Source organism: Dermacentor silvarum, chromosome 1 (assembly GCF_013339745.2).
Source record: "Dermacentor silvarum isolate Dsil-2018 chromosome 1, BIME_Dsil_1.4, whole genome shotgun sequence".
In the NCBI taxonomy this organism is placed as follows: Eukaryota; Metazoa; Arthropoda; class Arachnida; order Ixodida; family Ixodidae; genus Dermacentor; species Dermacentor silvarum.
Window position 1 is genome coordinate 373,874,411 of NC_051154.1, and position 21,039 is coordinate 373,895,449.

Below are 21,039 nucleotides of genomic sequence, written 5' to 3' on the forward strand. Positions count from 1 at the left end.
ACTGCAGAAAATGAGTTCATAGTAAAACATTGAAGCATAAATTTTAGAAAGCGCTAACTTTGCACCAAAAACAGTTTTGCAGTTCTACTGTAAGCTACATCTGTTAGAGGATCTTGCGTGGACTTTTTTGATGTACGACTTCACAGCTCATTGTGAAATTTCACCAAAAGTCTCACTCACAGATTATTGGTATAATTCACAGCAGTGTGTAATACATTACTTTTATTAGTTTTACATTTCTCAATAACACACTTTTACAGAATAACAAATCGCTTTTATTGTAAGTTCGTTTCATAATTTTTAAGCGCACAGATGGTACCTCTATGCAGTGCTACCTGTGGTACAGAATGTAAAGGGAGCACACCCGCATTCTCCCCTGGTGAGAGCTGCCATTTTGAGACGCAGTCGTTGAGATGCTGCACCCCAGAGGCGAACACTGCGCTTCTGGTTAGAGACAGTCACAGAGACAGGCTAGAGACAGTCACAGATACTGCACAGGTTTCGAACTGGGGCTTGAGGAAGTGGCACTTCAAGTACCGGTTGGCTCCCATGTACGGGTAAGGCACGGTGGTAAGGGGAGCACCATCCAACTCATAGTTCAACATAGTGCCACAAATAACCACCTCCCCAAGCATGCCAAATGCATTCTTGGGTAGCATTTGGATGCTTCTTCATAAATTTCTAATTTTGGAAATTTGAACAGTCTTTATAAAGTCACGGCCTGCATAAAGAATTTGATGTCTTCATAGAATTTAACATTTCCTTTGAAACACAGCAAACCTCGTTAAAGTGGACGCAGAGTCCCTGAGGGAAACCTTAATTTTTTAAGTGCAAGTTCAATTCAATAGAGAGGTTTACAAATAGTGTATCCATGAGGAAGAAACCTTAACACCACTGTAGAACTTTTACATTCATTTGTGTGGCCCTGTGGATCAGCTAGGTCCTGTAAAGTTTGGTCCCCTGTTTCTATAAATCCCTAATGCTGATGTGCTATGCATGACACAAATGCACATGAATCATCTTGTCAGACTTTAATTTCATGGAAATTTTATGAAGAAGAAGAATGTAAACTTTATTATCAAATCGATAAGATTTGAGTTCGGCATATTTTTAGTGGGTCTGGGCACCCGCCGTGGACGCAGTTCCGAGACCTTGTCTCGAAGTGGCTTCCTCGGCTCGCTGGACGGCCCAGAGCTGTACTGTCAGGTTCGAGCTGAGCAGTGCGGTCTTCCAACACGAGCGGCGGCTGGCGGTGGAAGAGACGGAGGTGTCGGCACTGCCCGAATTGTTTGTTATGTCCTGACATTCCCATAACATGGGATTAAGTGTGGCAACCTCGCCACAGAATGTGCATCTGTTTGTAGTGTACATGTCTGGATACATGGCGTGCATGAGTCTTCCGTTTATGTAAGAATCAGTTTGTAATTGCCTGTAGTGTACTGCTTGTGCCGTCTAACCTAGCGTGAGGGAATGGGTATACGCGTCTCTGTAACTGGTAGTGTGTCGTGATGTCGTGGAACCTGGTCAAACGATCCTCCCACGCCCAGACGTTTGCAGTACCCCGTGGGGGCTCTTCCTCCGATGATGCTCGGTGAGTGAGGCCTCGAGCAACGCGGTGAGCCGCTTCGTTGGGGATGCCCAGTCCAGTGTGTGCAGGGATCCTTAGCAAGTGCCTTAGGTTATCGACGTCGGCCTCTCCCTGGTGTATGGGATGTCGCTTGAGTATGTGATATGCCTCTTGCGATATGCGCCCATTTGCAAAATTGCGAATTGCCGTTTGCGAATCGCAGATCACGTATGTAGCCTTGGTTTGTGTGAGGGCCAGTGCTATGGCTGCTTTTTGGGGAAGCACATCGACTTTTTTATTCGTTGTTTTTCACTTGCTGCTAACACCTTCACAGTATGGCAATCTTCAGCATTTGTTTTAGCGCTTTTGAAGGGCTGCAATACCTTGACCATGGTTCCGCCTTTTCAGTTGTTTCACTTGAAAGCTGCCTCATCGCTAACAACCCGAAAGCAACCATGCAAGATGTTAGCTTTGTAGTGAAGCGTTGGCTCATTGGTGCTCAAGATCGAGACGGAGGACGCACTCAGAGGCGACAGGTGGGGCATGACATAAGGACCTGATTCCTGTGCAGGTTGCCCACATTGTTGCATTTTAGTTTGTCTTGTTTTATAGTGCAGTTCAACCATAACAATATGCGAGTGTTATAGTATTATTTCTATGTACAACATTTTGTTCAATAAATGAGTTCATTTTAAACAGTCTGTTCCTTTGTGTTTACGCACATATATGCTATGTGCCTAATGCACAGACGCGAGTAAAAGTCTGTAGACAACGAATGCCATGGGGTATTTTCAACCAATGCATTGTATTGAGCCAATTTTGTGCGTTGCACGGCTGCACTAGTAAAAAAATTATTTTTGTTGGTGCGCCGTACATATGTGCTCCACAGACTTTTGCTCCCGACTGAATGTAGGAGCTATGTGCTTCTATCGATGCTGCATGTGCACATTTTCGTTGTTTAGATTGCAATAGCGTCCACAACAAGTTCGGCTGCTATGGTAAGTACACAGACCCTCCGGCTATGATGATTGACTGGCCGACCGAAGTTTCACATTTTTCATTGGCTCAAGGATGCTCCTGCTGTGACCCTATGTTGGCCAATGTGGTCGGCCCTCTGTTGGCAGCCGAACGTAGGCCAACACGAAACTAGTGTCAATCCCCGAATGAGGGCTGCGCTAGGCCAATGACCTTGGGCCGAGTGCAGCCAGGTTGGCCAGGGACCTTGGGCCAGCATTGTGCCAAGCACTTTTGTCCCATTGGCATACCTGCCAACCTCAAGACTTTCAAATTCGTAAACTCGCGACCGGGGGGGGGGGGGCATGGGAATTTTGCGGAGGTGTACGACTTCAAACACACTTGCAAGTACTGATAGAGTCTAGTACTGAGGAAGCTTCGAGCACGCCATCACACTTCGCAGCCGCTACGGCTACGAAACACCGGAGTCGCACTGCACCCGATGCAGCAGCACGTCGCACAAACAAAAAGCAAGGCCCACAACACTGGTCATAATCGCAAAAAAAGCCTAGCGAAGGTGACAGGCGAGACAAGCCACAGCCTCCAATACAGACTTTGCCTGCCGCATCGACCCGAAATCGCCATCCTCTCTGGGGGCGCCACTTGTGTACAGGTGGGTCTCTATGTTGAGAGTAACGACAACCAGTGACTTCCGGCCATCGTCAGCTCGTCCAACGACCCGATGACGAAGGCAACATCACAGAGTGAAAAATGTCCTTACTCTGCAGACAATAAAGGTTACGGCTCACACCCCCATCTCTATGCGCCCCTATGTAAGTGGCGCCCCTGCCCAACAGCAACGGTGCGACTTTATTAGGAATTTTTTTAAATTTGCAAATATACCACTTTTCTGTAAAAATTGAGCCAACATTCGTAAAATCGTAAGACAGGTCCAAATTTGTACACTTTACGGAAAATTCGGAAGAGTTGGCAGGTATGCATTGGGTAGGCGATTTGCAAAATACCCGCCCTCTTCCGTATGTAGCCGTACCACTCGGCAGAAGATCTGGCTGCAACAAGTCTGGCCTGCAAACAAGACGACGCATGAAAGTGAGCTGTCTTTTTGTTTAGCCCCATTTTTAGTGCTGTTTGTTTTTCAAGTCATGTAGCAGCTAAGTCATCGAAATACATATAAATGCATCAATTCGTAAACAAAAGTTTATATTTTTATAATCATTTTTAAAAATAGTATACGGGTGATAGCACAATTTGATGCGATGTAGCTGCACGCCTTAGGAATGAAAAACGTTTGGCAGAATTAAGTTAAGCAAAGTGTTGTTCCAGCAGTGTAAAAACCTGCATACACACTGTTAAATGATTCTTGTCCTTGGAGCTAGGAGTTTAAAGTTCGTCTATACAGAATGGGAAATGTATGCCGATAAATTACTTTCTTAACAAAACGTCGTTTTTGTCTATGCATGGTGTACAACCTACGCACACATACACATATATATATCTTGAAAAAGGTCGGACCGAAACTGTTGGGTAAATAATAAACCTAAGATAACCGCGAAGTTGTGCTTCTGATTTTCCTATATATATATATATATATAGAGAGAGAGAGGGGGGTTTGAAGGAGGGAGAGGAATGGCAGCTAGTTGCCGGCGGAGAACCCCCCCCCCCTTCCCGAAATAAATTGCTGGCTACACCACTGATGACAAGTTCATATAAAGATCTTCGAATAGACAGCTGAATATCCTGAAAATCCAGGTACATGATCGAGTCATGGTGAGCCAAAGCATAGCTCAAAGAACTCGTAAAGTAATGGCGCCAAGCCCTCCACCTCGTGTAGGGAGCCCAAAGCTTACAACGGCTGTGTGGGAGCAAAAGGAGGCCTCTTCCAGAATGCGTAAGCTCCACCGACATACCACATCGAGTTGCACGCACCTTGCTGTGGATGACATAGAGAAGATACGGTGGGTACCCACCGTAAAAAAAGCACAAAACGAAAGCACTAAAGTCAGAAGATACTATAATTACGTATACACAGGCTCCTTAGAAGCAGTAGGAGCTGCTGACATTCAAAGACACTAATTCCTTTCTTTACGTTGGCATGTGAACCAGCCTTTATTATCAAATATTTTCATTCACTCACTCAGTACCGTCTTTATGAGTTATTTGGGCCGCAGGTCACCAGGAGTTAGAGGGCAATGAACAATAAGCTCATGCCCTAGCTCACGATAACCCTACAAGTAGCTACAGACTTATTCTCCCAGAAAGGCCAGAGCCGAACAACGACGACGCAACTGGCTCAAATAATCTAAGACAGCCCACTCATCATTCCAATCCCAAACACACTACAATGGACGGGATGCAGCACTAATCCTGCCTAGTACAAAGTTGAAAACTAAAACAACTCTGCCGCAAAAACTACGCTTGACACCACAGCTACTGCTGGCGACCCACTTAAAACACGTCAACCGGTCGGGACAACTAAACTCAGCACCAGGGCCAAGCAGTGACCACTCGACCTAAGGTCTAAAGTTTATTTCCAAACATATATTGTGGCACTAAATGAAAGCGGTGAAATGAAAGGACTCGTAGCGGCATCGACCTTCGTCGGCTGCCCTTTGTAGTCGCATACATCTCTGAGTGAAAGCGTCACCGCGACATCCACCAACTCGTGCCCTGCAGAAGCCGCAACTGCACAGGAATGCTGGAACCGTGTAGGATGACTGGAATGTGTCACGGCTGTGTTCGGGAACAAGAACGGCTGCAATATTAAGCGCAGACCCAGTGCGTGGGACCTGCAACATTTTTTATTTAGACGTTCAACACACTAGCGGTCGAGCGTTTGCCATGCGCGGCTGGAACTAAACAATGTTGAACGGAAACCTACGAAAAGCGGGAAACGACACTGCACAATATGACGCCAGCGTGTCATCTAAAACTGAATATAGTCAGACCACAGGGCACAGTGAAAAGCGAAACAATCCTCGTAGAAAAAACACTGACAACCTACGCCGAGATAAACATCCGTTACATGAATCAGTTGCATACAATTGTTTTGTTGTAGGAAACTCTACGATACATTCACCGGTTCAAGCAAATAAGTTACTGCGTGTCCGATATGCGACAAATAGTTATTGCTGCAAAACAGTATTGTTCGCGAGCACACAAGTTTCAGGGCTTGAATGCAACCACCACCACAAGCGATGAAAACAGCTTTCTGCTGCGGGGAATATTAAACTGATGTCAGATCCACTATATGCACCCCTCGGCTGCTTTATTGAGCACCATACAACTGAACAGGCAGCTACTAAAGTCCACTCAACTTCGCAAAAAACACCAAAAGACAACTCAACAACCAACACCTTGAATATGACATATATGAAATAGTATAGATGCACGTGTATGACAACAACGGCGGCGATGTCCTCTCGCAACGCACCTGCTGTTTGTGAAGCACTCGGGTCTGCCCCACAACGAAGTTATTCTTGGCCCTCGGCATCTCGTAGCGGAGGGCCTGTCAACAGACGCACTCGGTCACGCTAAGTCGTCCTAGGACGACTAACACTCGGCATCCGACGGCGGAGGACCTGTCAAAAGAAACTGTGCAGCCGAGGGCAGGAAAAGTCTTAGGCGGTCCGCAGGATCAGGTGGACGCCGGACTCGGTGAATACCGGCTCGGAGAGCTCGCCCACTTTCAACGCGAAGGCAGCCTCCTCGAAGCCCTTCTGCGTAGCACCGCGGCCGAACGCACCCAGGTCGCCCTTCCTCTTGGCCGAGGTGCAGTCGCTGTATTCGTTCGCCGCATCTTCAAACGTCTTTTTGCCGGACACGATCTCCTCGCGGTAGCGTTTGATGAGCGCGAGTGCCTCGTCTCGCGTCCGGGTGATGTTCACTTCGCGCCACGAGCGAGGACGGCGCGATTCACGGTGCTTGACGATTATATGCGAACACCGCACATAGCCGTATTCAAGCCGAGGTTCGGCTTGCGCAGGTTCCTTTGGAAAGTCCAAGTGGATCTTCTTGGTGAGCATGTTCAGATAGTACAATTCGCCCGTCGATCGAAACCGTCGCACTTCCCAGCCCGTCGGTAGTATCAATGCCGCCCGTAGGACGCGCGAAGCGAGTGCTTCTGCCAGTAGTAAATGGTTCGTTTGGAAAGGGGAAAGGTTGGCGCTACTAGCGCTATCTTCTGTTGATCAATGCCGTGATAGCCAACCTCTCTGTATAAAAAAGTTCTTGAAAAAAAAAAAAGTTCAACCACATAGCATTTGTTGCGCCACCTTCGCCAGAATATTAAACTATTTTGAGTTGGTTATATTAACTCTATGCTCCTCTGCTAGCGCCTTGTTCAAGAAAGCCTGCGCGCGCGCTAGATAATAATCATTATGGTGTTATTGCACTGATTGTTACTGTAGGTGTCGAAATTAGGAGATTTAACGCACACGCAGTAGCTGTTCCATCAAATGAGCAGCAGTAGTCGCATGCGACGTGCGCGCCGACAGTAGGCGTAGCGGAGATCATGCCGCAAAAGTGTTTGAGATTGCACCTGATTGCACCACATATTTCATTTCATTTAGAGCGTACTAGAATACGGTCGAGTGGGACGAGCGGCTGGGGCGGCGCATGCTTTGCAGTGAGGCACCCGATGTGGAAAAATACTGTGGCGGCGCTGCGATCGAAGTGGATTGGGCCGCATCAAGGTCGCGCCGTTGGAAACTGCTGGCGATACAGCTCGGCAGGGTCATTCGTGCTACTTCGCGTGCTGATATTTGCGTTCGGACCACTCAAATGGTGTTATAATTGCATATGACATGTATTTATGCCTTAAGAATGCATTGCTTTCCCTTCTTTATTTTATTTTTAATGCCGCTCGGTGATGCGCGTGCATTGCGGCCGCAGTGTCGGCTTTCATTCTAATAAGTTATTGTACGGTTCCCTTTGGAGAACAACTATTTTTCTCGTTCTTCAAGCAGCATGTATCTCTCGTGTGTATTGTTGCGCATATAGTTTTCCATCAGTAGGTCTTGCGAAACGCAGACGGAGAAACACATGTAACCTTCCTGCATGTCGCTTCAAACAAGCATATCTGCCCCATCCGGCGCCTTGTACTCAGATTGACGGGAAGCATTGTTATAGATAAAAAAGGGTAAACTGCAGCGCAACATTCCATTCAAGTTTCCGCCTTCCTCGCGTAACAGAATGCGGAGTAATTGGTGCGGGGTCATTTATTGCGGTAGGACCTCGAGCGCCGAAAACAGTTTTAGTTAGTCATTTAACAGTTAGGGCTCATCTTTGGCCGTATAAGCCGTACTTGGAAATGTTTGTCCCTGTCAATACTTCAAAAAAAGAAAAAAAAATAAGGAAAGAAAGAAAGCTGATGTGGTAACTAATTAGTGGCTCTATAGAGCCACTAATTAGTTACCGCACCAGCTGCTAAAATCCATGGAACTCGCGGGTTCAATCCAGGTTGCGGAATTCGACGGGAGCGAAATGGAAAAACACTCGTGTACTTCTATTTAGGTGCGCGTTAAAGAAGCGCGAAAACTAAACCTCATAATCATATTGTGGTTTTGCCACGTAAACCCAAGAATTTATTTAAATTGAAGAAGAGAGACAAAAGCATGCGGCTGCGTTCTTCGGCTTTTTTCTAGGGGTGTAAACAAAATAGTTGTAAATGATTCTCGAGTCTGATTTCCGAGAAAACATGTTACGCTTATCCTATAGTTCATATATAAATGCAATGCCGTTCCCAAATGTATGACTGCTCAACTCAGCAGCTTGTATATTATAAACGGCTGCTTTCAGTTATCCGGTGCACTATCATATAACGACCATAATGAAACAATTAAAGAAACGGCATACCTAACATACGCGTAGACATATGTGCAGATCTGTTGCGTTCGTTGAAGATAAGTGTGGTACCAAATGGGGCACCCAGTTTTAATGCGTTGCAAACATGGTGAGACTGTCAAAAAAGTTTTCCCTGCCTGACTCAAGTTAGCAGATTTACAGGCTGCCCCCAAACGGGGCGTTTATATTGAATGGCAGCTAGGAACTTGTTAAGCAGGACTTATTAACACCCGTGCGTTAATTCTGTCAGGAACTGCGCCTCTGCGCAACAGCCACGACTCCCCGACAGCACAATCATTCGGAATAACAGTCCTCACTTGCATCGGTTACTCACGTTTGAGACTGCAATGGTGCTGTTATGCGTTACATTCGAACGGAAACGACTATTGGGCGTCGTACAGTATATCAATAACACTTGCGTAAATATATATATATATATATATATATATATATATATATATATATGATGGTTTTGCCTGCTATGAATATTGTGTCTGCGAATGAGAGTTTTATGTGCAGTATCCACTAATAAGTGTGTTTGTTACTGCAAACACGTGCGCTTACTCCGGTCGGGAGTTCTCACTTTTTCAATTGGTGCATTTAGACGATTTGTTATTTTTTCCCTTAGACATATATCGTGAATATACAAGTCTATGTACCCTTTGATTTAATTGTCTAGAAATACACTCGCCATTCTCCGCGCCACGCAATTAATAAACCTAGTTTATTTCACTCTAATATTGTTTTCTTCGATCATTGTCCCTGATCAATATCCACCAACAAGAAGCGTGCATAAAATGACACGATATCAATAAGAAAATTCTCTTACGTAGCTTCATGTTGCAGATATACCAGTTACTTTTAGAAGACAGTGGTAAAAACAGCAGTTCACTTGGCTAAAACTACATTTGGTACCGGCCGTCAACAGTCATGCGCGCACCAAAGCAACTAAAACATCTTAAAAAGTGTACTGCACAGACGTTCTGCGAGAAAAACTGGGCGTCCGCCAGTGTCCCCATAGCGAACGCGCGCTCGCGAGCAGACGACGCGCTTGACAACGACAGCAAAATTGAAGACGTCGCGTTGTATAATCCATGCCTCAAATATAAATGTTTGGCAAAATGGTGTAAACATAATTTTGCAGTTGAAATAAAGCACTATTTTAAGAGCGTACTATGCGCAATCGGCCTCGGCGCCCGCAGCGAAAGTACGTTGAATATGCCGCGGAGCGCGTCTCCGCCCCAATCCAGTTCGCTCGCAGCGCCCTCGCACAATTTTTCTACACGCGGCGCCTCAGCGGGAGAGCGCCGTTCGGCCCACTCGACCATTGTCTAGTACACTCTAATTTCATTTGAGGAGGTTCTCCACGGCTGTACTATAGTGCCTAGAGTAAGTATATTCTAGGCACTCTAACTGTACCATGACCGCTGGAAAAAAAAAAAGAAAGAAAGGTGCGGCCTGCCGCGTCGGGCGCGCTGCGATGGGAGCGAACGTGACGGCCGTAGTTGCATTGTCGGCCGCTTGGCCGGGCCGAACGGCGCTAGCTGACGGGGTTGGAACGCGTCCGCTTGCACGCGTGAGGGCGTTCCAAGCACGTTCCTGCCGCATTTGCTATGCCGATGCCAGACAACAGCCCCCCGCGTGTGGCGCCGCGGCGGATCACACCGTTTTCGATGCACGCGGCAGGCCGCACTTTTTTTTTATCCAGCGGCTTCTCCTACGTTGATTCTACCATTCTACGGATTCTAATTGAACGCATTCTTCATGCCGCGCTCTTTCGCATGCATACTAGCTACGATTATTCTATCATAATACGTTTACGTTTGTTATTGCACCGTGCATCTAGTACACAATTTCATGGAGGACACCACAGCCTGAGTGGCACATCATAATATATGACTTAGGACGCTTTATAATTAAAATATGGCTGACTTTCTAATCCCTTTCTTTTTTTCTTTTGCACCTAGAAGAATATGTACCACGTTATGTTCGTGGTCACGATATAGTTAAGGAAACTCCCAGAGATCGCCGCAGTTACTGTGCTGTGAAGTCGCTGTGAGGCAAAAGAGAAAGAAAAGATATGCATAACATTTTGAGTAACTTACACGGAAGTATTCGCTTTCATTCACATCTTCAAGGCAAAGCTAGGACAGTTTCTTGAGGTCCATCAGGAAAATTTTAGACGATGATGTTAAAAAGAAAACTATATGTAGCTCAATTGGCGTATTTCAAGTTTAAAACCAACGTAAAGTGAGATATGAATACTGTTCTCTATTTATTACATACCTAATATTTTTGTTCACCCACTAACGTAATGCGTATACATTGGTGACTCCGCTTATATGCACTACGTGGGAAGTCGACACACCATTCAGAGGTGGCATTGCGCGATTGTACGCGTTCATTGCATGACTAATTGGTTGAGCGGATTATGACGATAGCATTACTACTATTGTTACTACTACTACTACTACTAGTACTACTAACTACCACTAACCAACTATTGGCAGCTCCTATTTTGACTATTAATGATAATACCCGCAACAAATGAGTTTTTGCGCTTTAAAGTATCAATATACACGGACATAACGGGAACGCGGTCTCCACGGTTATTTAAAAAGAAAAAAAAAGTTATCTGCGATCTGGAGTATTCTAAAACGTGGAAACGATCGAAGGTGTCAATTTTTTACCGGGCAGCTTGGAGAATCGACTTCGACGGGAGCAGGACGTCAGACAGGCAGCCTTCACCAGACAACCTCCTCAGGCTCCTCTGACGCTGTTTTCTGCATGCTTTCACTTGCCCACATGCGCGTTGAATCCTGGAAACAGTTTACGCTGCGCATCGTTTCCAACCGGGAGTTCTTATAGTTTTCTGACGCGAGTCACGACGTCATTTGGTTCGTGGTAGTTTTTAATTTTGCCACCCCGTTCTCCGGGCCGTACCGCTCGCTTAAAAAAAGTTATGGGGTTTTACGTACCAAAACCACGATCTGATTATGAGGCATGCTGTAGTGGGGGACTCCGGAATAATTTAGACTACCTGGGGTTTTTTAACGTGCACCTGCATCTAAGCACACGCGTGCGTTTTCGTATTTCGCCCACATCTAAATGCGGCCGCCGTGCACCCGGAAATTGATACCGCGACCTCGTGCTTAGCAGCCCGACGCCGTAGCCACTAAGCACCCACGGCGGGTCGCTCGCTTTAGGGATGGTTGATAAATTTTTTATTGTTTTAACGATTAATCATTTCAGCCTTTAATCGATTATTAGCGTTCGATGCAGGGTTTTTCATCGATTAATTGGTTAATTGAAATTTTCGCCGGGCACCTTAAAAGGTTGAAACACAGTTAACTACTTTTCTAGGACCCTTCCTAATGTTTGAGAGGTGGAACCAACTTAGAAACACAAGTGTATAAAGTTAAATCATTAATTTGTTAAAGACTAAATAGAGTTGGTCTTTGAAAATATAAAAATTATGTGTTCTGAGATGGCACTTAGAGCAGCATTAAACAAAATAAATGGCACTAGTCAATCTCTGTACAATAGAGTTAAACAAGAAATAAGAAAATGGTAGAAGTGAATGGTGACGTCCTAGTAAAATACGCAAGGAATTACAATATGCGCAGGTAGGAGGAGGAGGAAAGAGAGAGAGAATGCAGGGATGTTAAGCAGAAATGCGTGTGGTTGGCTACCCTACTCAGGGGAACGGGAAAGAGGGAATAGAAATAGGAGATAGAGAGAGGAGGGGGGACAGACGCAGTGAGCTCGCGCACGCACGCGGAGGATCCGAGGAAGTCGAAGGCATTCACATAGGCCAGTCGCCCTCAAGAAAGACAGCAGTGCCTTCACAGCTTTGTGCGCCGGCGAGCGATGGGGACGGCCCTTCAAGTAGCACCTGCACGGACAACGGCCGACCGTCCAGTCGTCTCAATGCGATAGATAATGTTTGTCTTTCCGACTGAAATCGATGACAGTGGTACAACAAATATTCGATGTTCTCTTTGCCGCCGCAGACGTCGCACGCACCAAAGTCGGTCATTCCAATCAAAGCAGTGTACGCCTTCGTGAAAGCTACTCCCAACCACAGCCGGTATAGAAGCGATGTCTCACGTGGGTGAAGCCCGGGTGGAGGTCGAAGTTGGAGCAAATGGTTGAGTTCGTGTAACCTAGTGCGCTTTATATTTGGGTTGTTCCACTCTGATAAGGAGAGCTTGCGTGCCAGGTGACGAAGCTGCCTTGCAGCGTCTGTCCTGGAAAGAGGAATGGGCATGCTGTGTTGTTCTTGATGTGACTCTCGGGCAGCTTTGTGTGCGTGATCATTTCCACTGATTCCGCAATAGCCAGGTATATCCACTGGAAAACAGTTTCGTGGCCTTTTTGTTTGACTTTGTGGGGAAGTTTGACAATTTCGTACGTTAGCTGTTCGTGAGCTCCACGTCAGAGAACAGACTGCATACTGTGTACAGCTGGTCTCGAGTCGGAAAACACGGCCCATATGCCAGGGCTCTCCGAGTCAATAAATTGAAGTCCACTGCGCAGAGCCGTGAGTTCTACAGCTGTGGACGTCGTGACATGTGACGTCTTGAATCACAGTGTTATTGCCCTCGTCGGTATAAACACAGCACCGCCAAAACTGGTCGATGTAGTCGATCCGTCACAGGGGAAAATAATGTTGCTGGTGTGAGGCGGAAGTGAACACGTCTGACGCTGGATATTAGAGGCCATCCAATTCGTCGTGCAACTAGTGTTCGTTTCCTGGGCGTCACCATTGACAGCAAGCTACTGTGGTGACGCATGGTTGAAAGTGTTGTGGTTGCATCAGTGCAAAGAGTCAACGCACTTCGTCGCTTGGCAAGTGTACGTTGGGGAAACAATCCAATGTCCATGCTTACGCTGAACGCTGTACTGTTAACAAGCCGCATCCTCTATCAGCAGCCGCTCATATCACCATCACCGAGTCAATTCGAGTGCTTGGCGGCAGTATATAGAAAGGGACTTCACTTGGCGATGGGAGATCCTGGGGCAGCTTCAAACAAGAAGGTTACTAATGAAGCAGTCTCTCCCACACCGCCTTTTGGTAACTCAGGTCTTGTTCACGCAGCTATTAAGGCTGGGCGATTCCCCCGCAGGCACGGCGCTTTTCCGACGGCTAAGAACAAGAACTCACTCTCAATTCCATGCGGCGCTGAACACCTTTCGAATTTTACGATTGGAATGGCGTAAACGGAGTAGTCTCGACCCGCCAAGGTCTTTTTCGGACGTTACCTGCAGCCTCCCGGCTACCGGCGAAACGCATCATTCCAACTGTAAGTTCCTTGTATTGGACCACTTGAGCGCAGCGTATCAGAGCCACCTACATGCGTACAAACACGGGGCGGTGTGTGCCCAAACAGCTGCGCAGTGGCATTATGCCTACCCTCCTTTCGTGTATCATGGCCTGGCCGCCTGGATCGCGTAGGTTCGTCTACAATAGTAGAAAGCGCCGCAATTACCGCGGCCTTGCGAAAACTATGGGGCTATTCTGCACGAGATATCGTAGTGCTCACGGACTCAGTCAGCATTACTACCACTGCATCTTGGCCTACCTCGAGAGAAGTTTACAAGGCAATCTCTAGCACTGATCAAAGATCTAATGAGCAAGGAAAATTTCAGTGGATTTAATTCCACGTACGAATTGAAGGAAACGAAAAAGGTGACGCTCTTGCACGCCTAGCGCTAACACAGTGTCTCAAAAGTGAGAGCGCCAAGCATTTTTCAGAACTCCAAGGATGCAATCCGTAACCACTTAAGGGGGATCCACAAGGCCCCACACGAAACCTGTGTGATCCATGGACTTACTCGTGAAGAAGCGACGCTGTTGTACCGTATCAAAACCGACTCTGCGTATACGCCGGCTTGGTCATTCAAGACTGGACGTTGCGCTTCCCCGCTCCGTGCCTTCCGTGGTGATATCGTCGGCACTGAACAGTTCATTTGGCTATGCCCACAGTTCGACACGGGAAAAAAAAGACGCGATTGTCAACAGCCTGCAAACGAGTTCTCTTTCGCACAGGACCTTTGAAGACGTCGTTTTCCCCTGAGGGCCCGCGGCAATCACAAAGAGAATGCAACGAGTGCTAATTGCCTTCCTGTGAGCCACGGGGCTCATCGACACCTGATGACACACCTCTGATCTCCACTCATAGGAGGCTCGGGCGGAACAGTTGCCGGCTATCTGTGCCAGGCTAACCCCGCTTGCTGCAACACCACTACCACCACCCCCAAAACCATGGTTTAAGAGTTTGAGCCACGTGCGATTTCCTTCAGAGCGAAGGAATATCAAGTGCCTGGGATGTTTGGGTGAAGCCGACAACTTCTTTGAACGGCCACACAACCCGCATGCGAGAATAGGCGCTCGGAAGCTACATATTTGCTGGAATCGACATGAACTTCATCGTTATGTCAAATACGTGCTCCAAATCGGCGCGCATGCTGTGCCACGTCTTTAGTGGCCTGGGAGGGACACGACGACCAACGACTGGGTTGCTATATTATGCCTTGAATTGCGAGGACATTTCAAGCCTCCGGCTACGGGTGGCGTGTGCGTGCCGGTGAAGAGAGCGGAAGCATTCGGCTCGGCATCACTCGGGACCCGGAAAAACAGTCGGTAGTCGCTCTACCACAGCAGCACAGTCACTCCTCGTGCTCCACCATTCTAATACGATTTCAAAATTTTCGCGCCACTCCTGTCAAACTCTCGAAAACGATTAATCGAACACGTGTAATCGATTAAGTTGATTGAATGAAAGGTGGACATCGATGAAGATTAATCTTTTTGCAGGACACTTTTAATCGATTAACCGTTCATCGATATTATCAACCCTAGCTCGCTTTCTGCTCGTCGTATTATTTCAGGACGTTCGTTTCGTACAACCGAAAATGACAGCACTTACTCCATAGCGTGCGAGCGACCAGCCGAGCGTTACACAACTTCTGAAATCAGTGACTGGACGACATCTCGTCTGGCCGGGAAGTAGCTATACACATGTTATAGACTGAATGAACAAAACGCCGACCAAAATGGTGCTGTCGAAGAACTTGACGTTTCGGCTTCTACACGTAAGCCGCTTGTTCACCGAACTAAAAGACCCTATAACAAAGAGCTTCGCTTTACTAATCTCTTAATGCATCTTGCGTAGGCAGGCAGAAGATCGCCGTCGTTCCGATTCAGGCTGTTTTTTTTTCTCGTTTGGATAGTCAAGGATTACAGATGTATTGCCTCTGCAACCATTTCTTTTCCCTAGCCATAATTGAACCTGCAGTTCCCTTTCATATCGTATTGCGTGGCATCGGCGTGTTCAGCGATGTCGTTGGCATAGAGATCTTTTTTCTCCTGACATCGCTCATTTGCTCCTTTAGGTGCCTTTCGAAATTGCCATTTTCGCCAATTCTCTTTCTTTCGTTTATCTTTGACGTTTATCAGCTCGTGGCGTAGCTTGCGTCAAAGAACGTAGGCAATTAACTTGCACGTTACACCTGCACATGCCAAAGCTTCGCTGACACCGGGAACACCTGGAAAGCACATTTTCGGTCAGCGTTTTGTTTATTCTGTCTGATGCATTACAACTCCTGAACGGCGCACCACACATGCTGCGAAAGAAGAAAAAACAACTCCATGCAAGCAGACGACGAACACAGCGCAGCTGCGCCTTGTGACTATAAAAACGACCGCTGACCATCACATGCTTAGGTTTTTGCCCATGATTCCCCCTTATTTTTTGTGCCCACGCTTGATGAGTGCCGCGTAAGACACCCTCCTAAGTTTTTTTTTTAAACAGCGGGGCTGTTTATGCCGAGCGTAAGGTGTCTGTCGTAGACGTGTCTGTGTCGAGCTGAGGCTGCAGAGCGCCGAAAGGACGGTTCAAAGACTGCTCAAAGATTTGTCTGACCCGGAACTCTAAATTATGCGTATACATTAATGTTCACTGACTCTCACTTAGACCTTTCCTAGGCGTCACCTTGCACGGAATTAGTCGACGACGAAAAGAAGATCGCATCACGGTAACTGCTTAGATCCTTCTTTCTCGTAATGTAAAATATGCACGTATGTGAGCGAGGTTTCCTGATCAAAGAAGCAATAACTTAGCAAAGACCGCGATATATCAAAGAGAAACAACGTGTATTTGGAGGCAAAAATCGAATGACTTGCTCAACCTCTCTATGTTCAGGTCGATGATGACACATTGCTTTCATTTCGTCGACTCGATAACGTCATTACATATTCTGTTCGGCAATCTGTCGCTTTTATTTGACTTTTTTCGTCGCTCGATACTAAAGAAAGAGAAAAAGGTATATATGCTGTCGGAATGTTCTAAAAGAGTTCACTGTTGGGCTAGTTGGTGTTTAGACATAGGAACCATAGTTAAAAGCGCAAAACCACACAACACAAGATAAGACCAGACGAGCACAGGCGCAACCAGACGAGCATTGCGCCTGTGCTCATCTGGTCTTATCTTGTGTTGTGTGGTTTTGCTTAACTGTGGTTCCTCTGTCGGAATTCACAGCGGCATAACTTTGAGTTTAACTCATACTCAAAATCAGGGTCCACAATAGGCGTTATACGTGCACACATGATTGGGAATACGGCACGTTGATATAAAAATTAACCATCCGGAACAAGGTCTCGTATATAGAGCTCTGCGACCAATCTGCCCCGAAAGCGCTAAGAACTTTACCGACTCCTTTGGTAGAACTTCTTTGTCGACATAACGTCGTGCTGATCAGAGCATCGCCAGTGCCACATCAAGATTTTACGGGAAATAGCGTTACCGTTCCGCAAACGAACTTTGCAGAAAGAGAGTTTTAGTATATAGCGTGATAGCGTAGTTTACGTGCGGGACGCTATTCCATTACGCTTTGAATTTCGCATACACAGGGCACCTAATAGACCGATCCCACCGGCCAGTTTCACGACGCCACCGCTGCCGCGGTGCATGCTGGTACTTGTAGTCATCCGGCCGCTCAAGCTGCCCGGAGTGCCTGTGCGTCCTGTTTCGAACGCTTTTTGGCAATTTTTATCGTTCGTGTAGAGCCATCGTGCGATAGAAGGATTGATCTGCTGCGTTCCTTGGTGGTACAACAACCACACAAGGAACAAAGGCTTCGGATTCTATGTGTTTTCTAAAGAGCGAAAGCTTCAAGAGACGTGGATCCAACGGATTAATGGTGGTATTGGTAATAGATAGCGCGAAAAGAAACACGGGGACGAATAGCGGCCGCATTTTGATGGGAGCAAAATGCGAAAACACCCGTGTACTTATATTTCCCGGAATTTATAGATTTGTCGATTATCGATTAGCTATTGATTTGCAATCGATTATCTATCGCAAGCTATTGGCCGCGTATTTGGGCTAGGCTAAGCAATACCAATCATCCCCAGCATTTCCCGAAATTTATTGATTATTGCTCGATTATCAATTAGCTATTGATTGGCCATCGATTGGCTATCGCAAGGTATTGGCCACGTATTTGGGCTAGGCTAAAATTACCAAGTCATCCCCAGCATTTCCCGAAATTTATTGATTATTGATCGATTAGCTATTGATTGGATATCGCAAGGTATTGGCCACGTATTTCGGCTAGGCTAAGCATTACCAAGTCATGCCCAGAATTTTCCGGAATTTATTGATTATTGATAGATTATCGATTAGCTATTGATTGGCTATCGCAAGGTGGGCCACGTATTTGGGCTAGGCTAAGCACTACCAAGTCATATCCCCAGCATTTCCCGAAATTTATTGATTATTGATCGATTAGCTATTGATTGGCTATCGCAGGGTATTGGCTACATATCAGGGATAGGCTAAGCACTACCAAGTCATCCCCAGAATTTTCCGGAATTTATGATTGTTTATCAATTATCGATTAGCAATTGATTGGCTATCGATGACTTGGCGATTATTGGCTATCGGCGTTTTTATGTTAAAAACGCCGCCTAGCTTACCCAAGAACTTCTAGATATCGCTGTTACCGAAGTCTGCAAGTCGTGCGCGAAACCCCTGTATGTAAGCATCATTAGGGCACGAAAGTTTCGGCGCCGCATTTCAAATCTGTCTCCAACAGGTATACAAATCCTATTATGGCCGTCGCTAAGCAAACATAACGTTGCAGCCACCGAGATGCACGTGTGCAAAAATAGTAAAGCAAAACGACTGCGTAGATAAGCATGTACTACATACAAAGCTTGAACAAATACGATACTCAACGCGTAATCAGCGGGTAACAACCGAAATGAAAGAGCAGCAGGCACTTTTCAACGTTCGCCTCGCATGCTACAGTGAACAGCCGATAAAGTACATGACTAATGTTTCTCGGTGGTGGAGTCGCAGAGATGTCTGGGAAGCTCGTGCGCAGTACTCAACGAGCGCGGACTGCGGTTACAGTGGCTGTACTGCGGTGGTGTGGTTGACCAGTTGACTACCACCAAGATGGTGGAAGTGCTACTTCCGGAAAACCGGCGCATGCGCAGATCGGTCGGTGGGATCGGTCTATTCTATGTGTGTGTGCGTCCGGAAAGTGCGATAGGCAGCGCAATGGAAGCCAGGAGCGCGTTGTATTTTTACTTCACATGTCCGTCGATCTGCAACGAAACAGACAGGCAGTACCATAGCCTCCTCGATAACTCTGTGCCTGTCAAATGGCGCTCGATCGGCCGTCGCTTTTCCCTCTCCCTATTGGCCGTTTCCACCGAGAGATGGCGCCACCGACGTAGACTAGCTCATGACTCCTGCCGTATGCCCGCGTCTCCGTCTCTCCATTACGGAGAGAGTCGGGTGCATTGTTTTTGTGGAGTTTTCTCGTGCATTGCGGTCAAACCTAGCAGCGTTGGTACGGTCCACCCATTTTAAACCTTCTTGGGTGATCGTGGACCTGAGCTTATGCGCTGAGCGACCGTGATTGCTTGATGCTTTTGACGTTCGACCACGTCAAAAAAAAAAAAAAAATAGAAGAGGCCACGCTGGTTCACAGACATCATGTGCGGGTAAAGCACCATGAACTTCTTGACGTGGATACATGTAACTTCTAGCAACGCATATAGTGACAGAAGCGCCCTCGGGATTTTGTATGTCTGAACGGTATGCATCTCAGGATTTTGTATGTCTGAGCTGCATGCATTGTTCAACAAAGCGCTTGCAATAAAATATTTGCTCGCATCTTGCTTATTCAAGGCATGCGGTACTTTTTCTAGGTCCTTAAATACTTGTTTCTATTTTTCCTCGTCGCCAAGGCACACGGACGTGGTAGAAAGTGCAAAGGTTTTTGGGTATGAATATTCACGTCGGCCACAGCGCTCATCTGATGCAAAAAAACTTGGGGAAAACTTGTCTGAAAGTCGTAAAAATAGTATGCTGCTAACGGTGCGCCTAAAGTCCCTAGATATTTTTTTGCTTTAAAATCCAGAGACCTTACGTGCGCCGAGGCCCGAAGGACGGCTCACTATAAGAATGAAGGAAGAAGAATATAAGAAGGACGGCTCACTATAGAGCAGCGTCGCAAACAGATTTTGACAGGATAGAGCTGTAAGAAAGCTTGCCGACTTGCGTACTTTCTGCACTTTACTACGGTATCTAAGGGCGTATTAACCACAATGTATAAACTCGCGTTTTTTTTTCGTTTTTGCTCGGTTTTTTTTTTTTTTGCTACGTGCGACGCGCAATCCGCTTTGACGCTACAGTTGCTGCAACCGCGCTCGCACTTTCACATACTGTATTCGAGCCACTACTATGGTGCTCTACAGCGTTACAAACAAGGCTCTGGTCACCCAGTGGATCATTGTTCCACCATCGCAGCAATTAAAACAGTCGGCGTCGCGCCCGCCGCGCAGACGGGAGACGCGGCGGCACTCTACGTCGGTGGCGCCCTCAGCGGAATGAGCGGCGGCAGTTTGCAACTCTGCCGACGGCGCCTCCCTATTGTTGTCTCGGCGTCTTGACAGGCACAGAGTTTATCGAGGAGGCTATGGCAGTACAAGCTGTCTACCAGAGCCTCCGAAATCTTCCCATCTCAGAGGCCATATGCCGTCGTCGCGCCTATATCCCGACTTTAGCGACAGATGGCGCTCGCATCTCAGAAAAAATTTTTCTCGTTAGGCTTAGGCGCGTTCGAAACGAGAAGCGATCTCGAAAATTCCTCAAGATTAGCCATAACACTCTCTCGGCGAAGCGGCATGAGACTAAGCAAAAGCCGTTTACGCAGTCATTTGCTACGAACGAAGTGAATTCTACAAAAACAACGCCAAATTCAGTTCGAAGCGGGCGACCGGGACCGCCGCCATGTTTTACGTACACTACGTACACCACGCTAACACGGTAACGTTAACTCTGAGAAATAGCGTGCGCACGGTAAACGGTATGGGTCGGTTAGCGTTCTGCGCATGCGCACTTCGATCCCGCTATTCCGGTACGCCCGCTATTCCGGTAACCACGCTAAACTAAAACTGTCTAATATGCGTCGTATTCAGAAGCGTCGATCAAGCGTTCTCGGAGGCTTTCGATTCATTTGTAAAAACCAATTTCCCAAATCAACGGACTGGGATTTGAGGGACGCCGCTGATAAGGTGCTGGATCACTTTTGACCACCTCTGCTTTTTTTAGGGTTCACCTACAAAGCACGGTATA

At 46.8% G+C, this 21,039-nt stretch overlaps 1 protein-coding gene across 1 annotated transcript; it reads right to left on the reverse strand.

Moving 5' to 3' along the window:
* Positions 1 to 5,788: 5,788 nt before the first annotated feature.
* On the reverse strand, positions 5,789 to 10,767 carry LOC119445650 (uncharacterized). The gene is made up of 2 exons (XM_049663112.1): positions 10,752 to 10,767; positions 5,789 to 6,722 (listed from the first exon to the last, which is right to left on the reverse strand). Exons 1-2 carry the CDS (start codon positions 10,765 to 10,767, stop codon positions 6,160 to 6,162), a joined length of 579 nt encoding a protein of 192 aa, XP_049519069.1. The 3' UTR covers positions 5,789 to 6,159.
* Between the last annotated feature and the right edge of the window lie 10,272 nt (positions 10,768 to 21,039).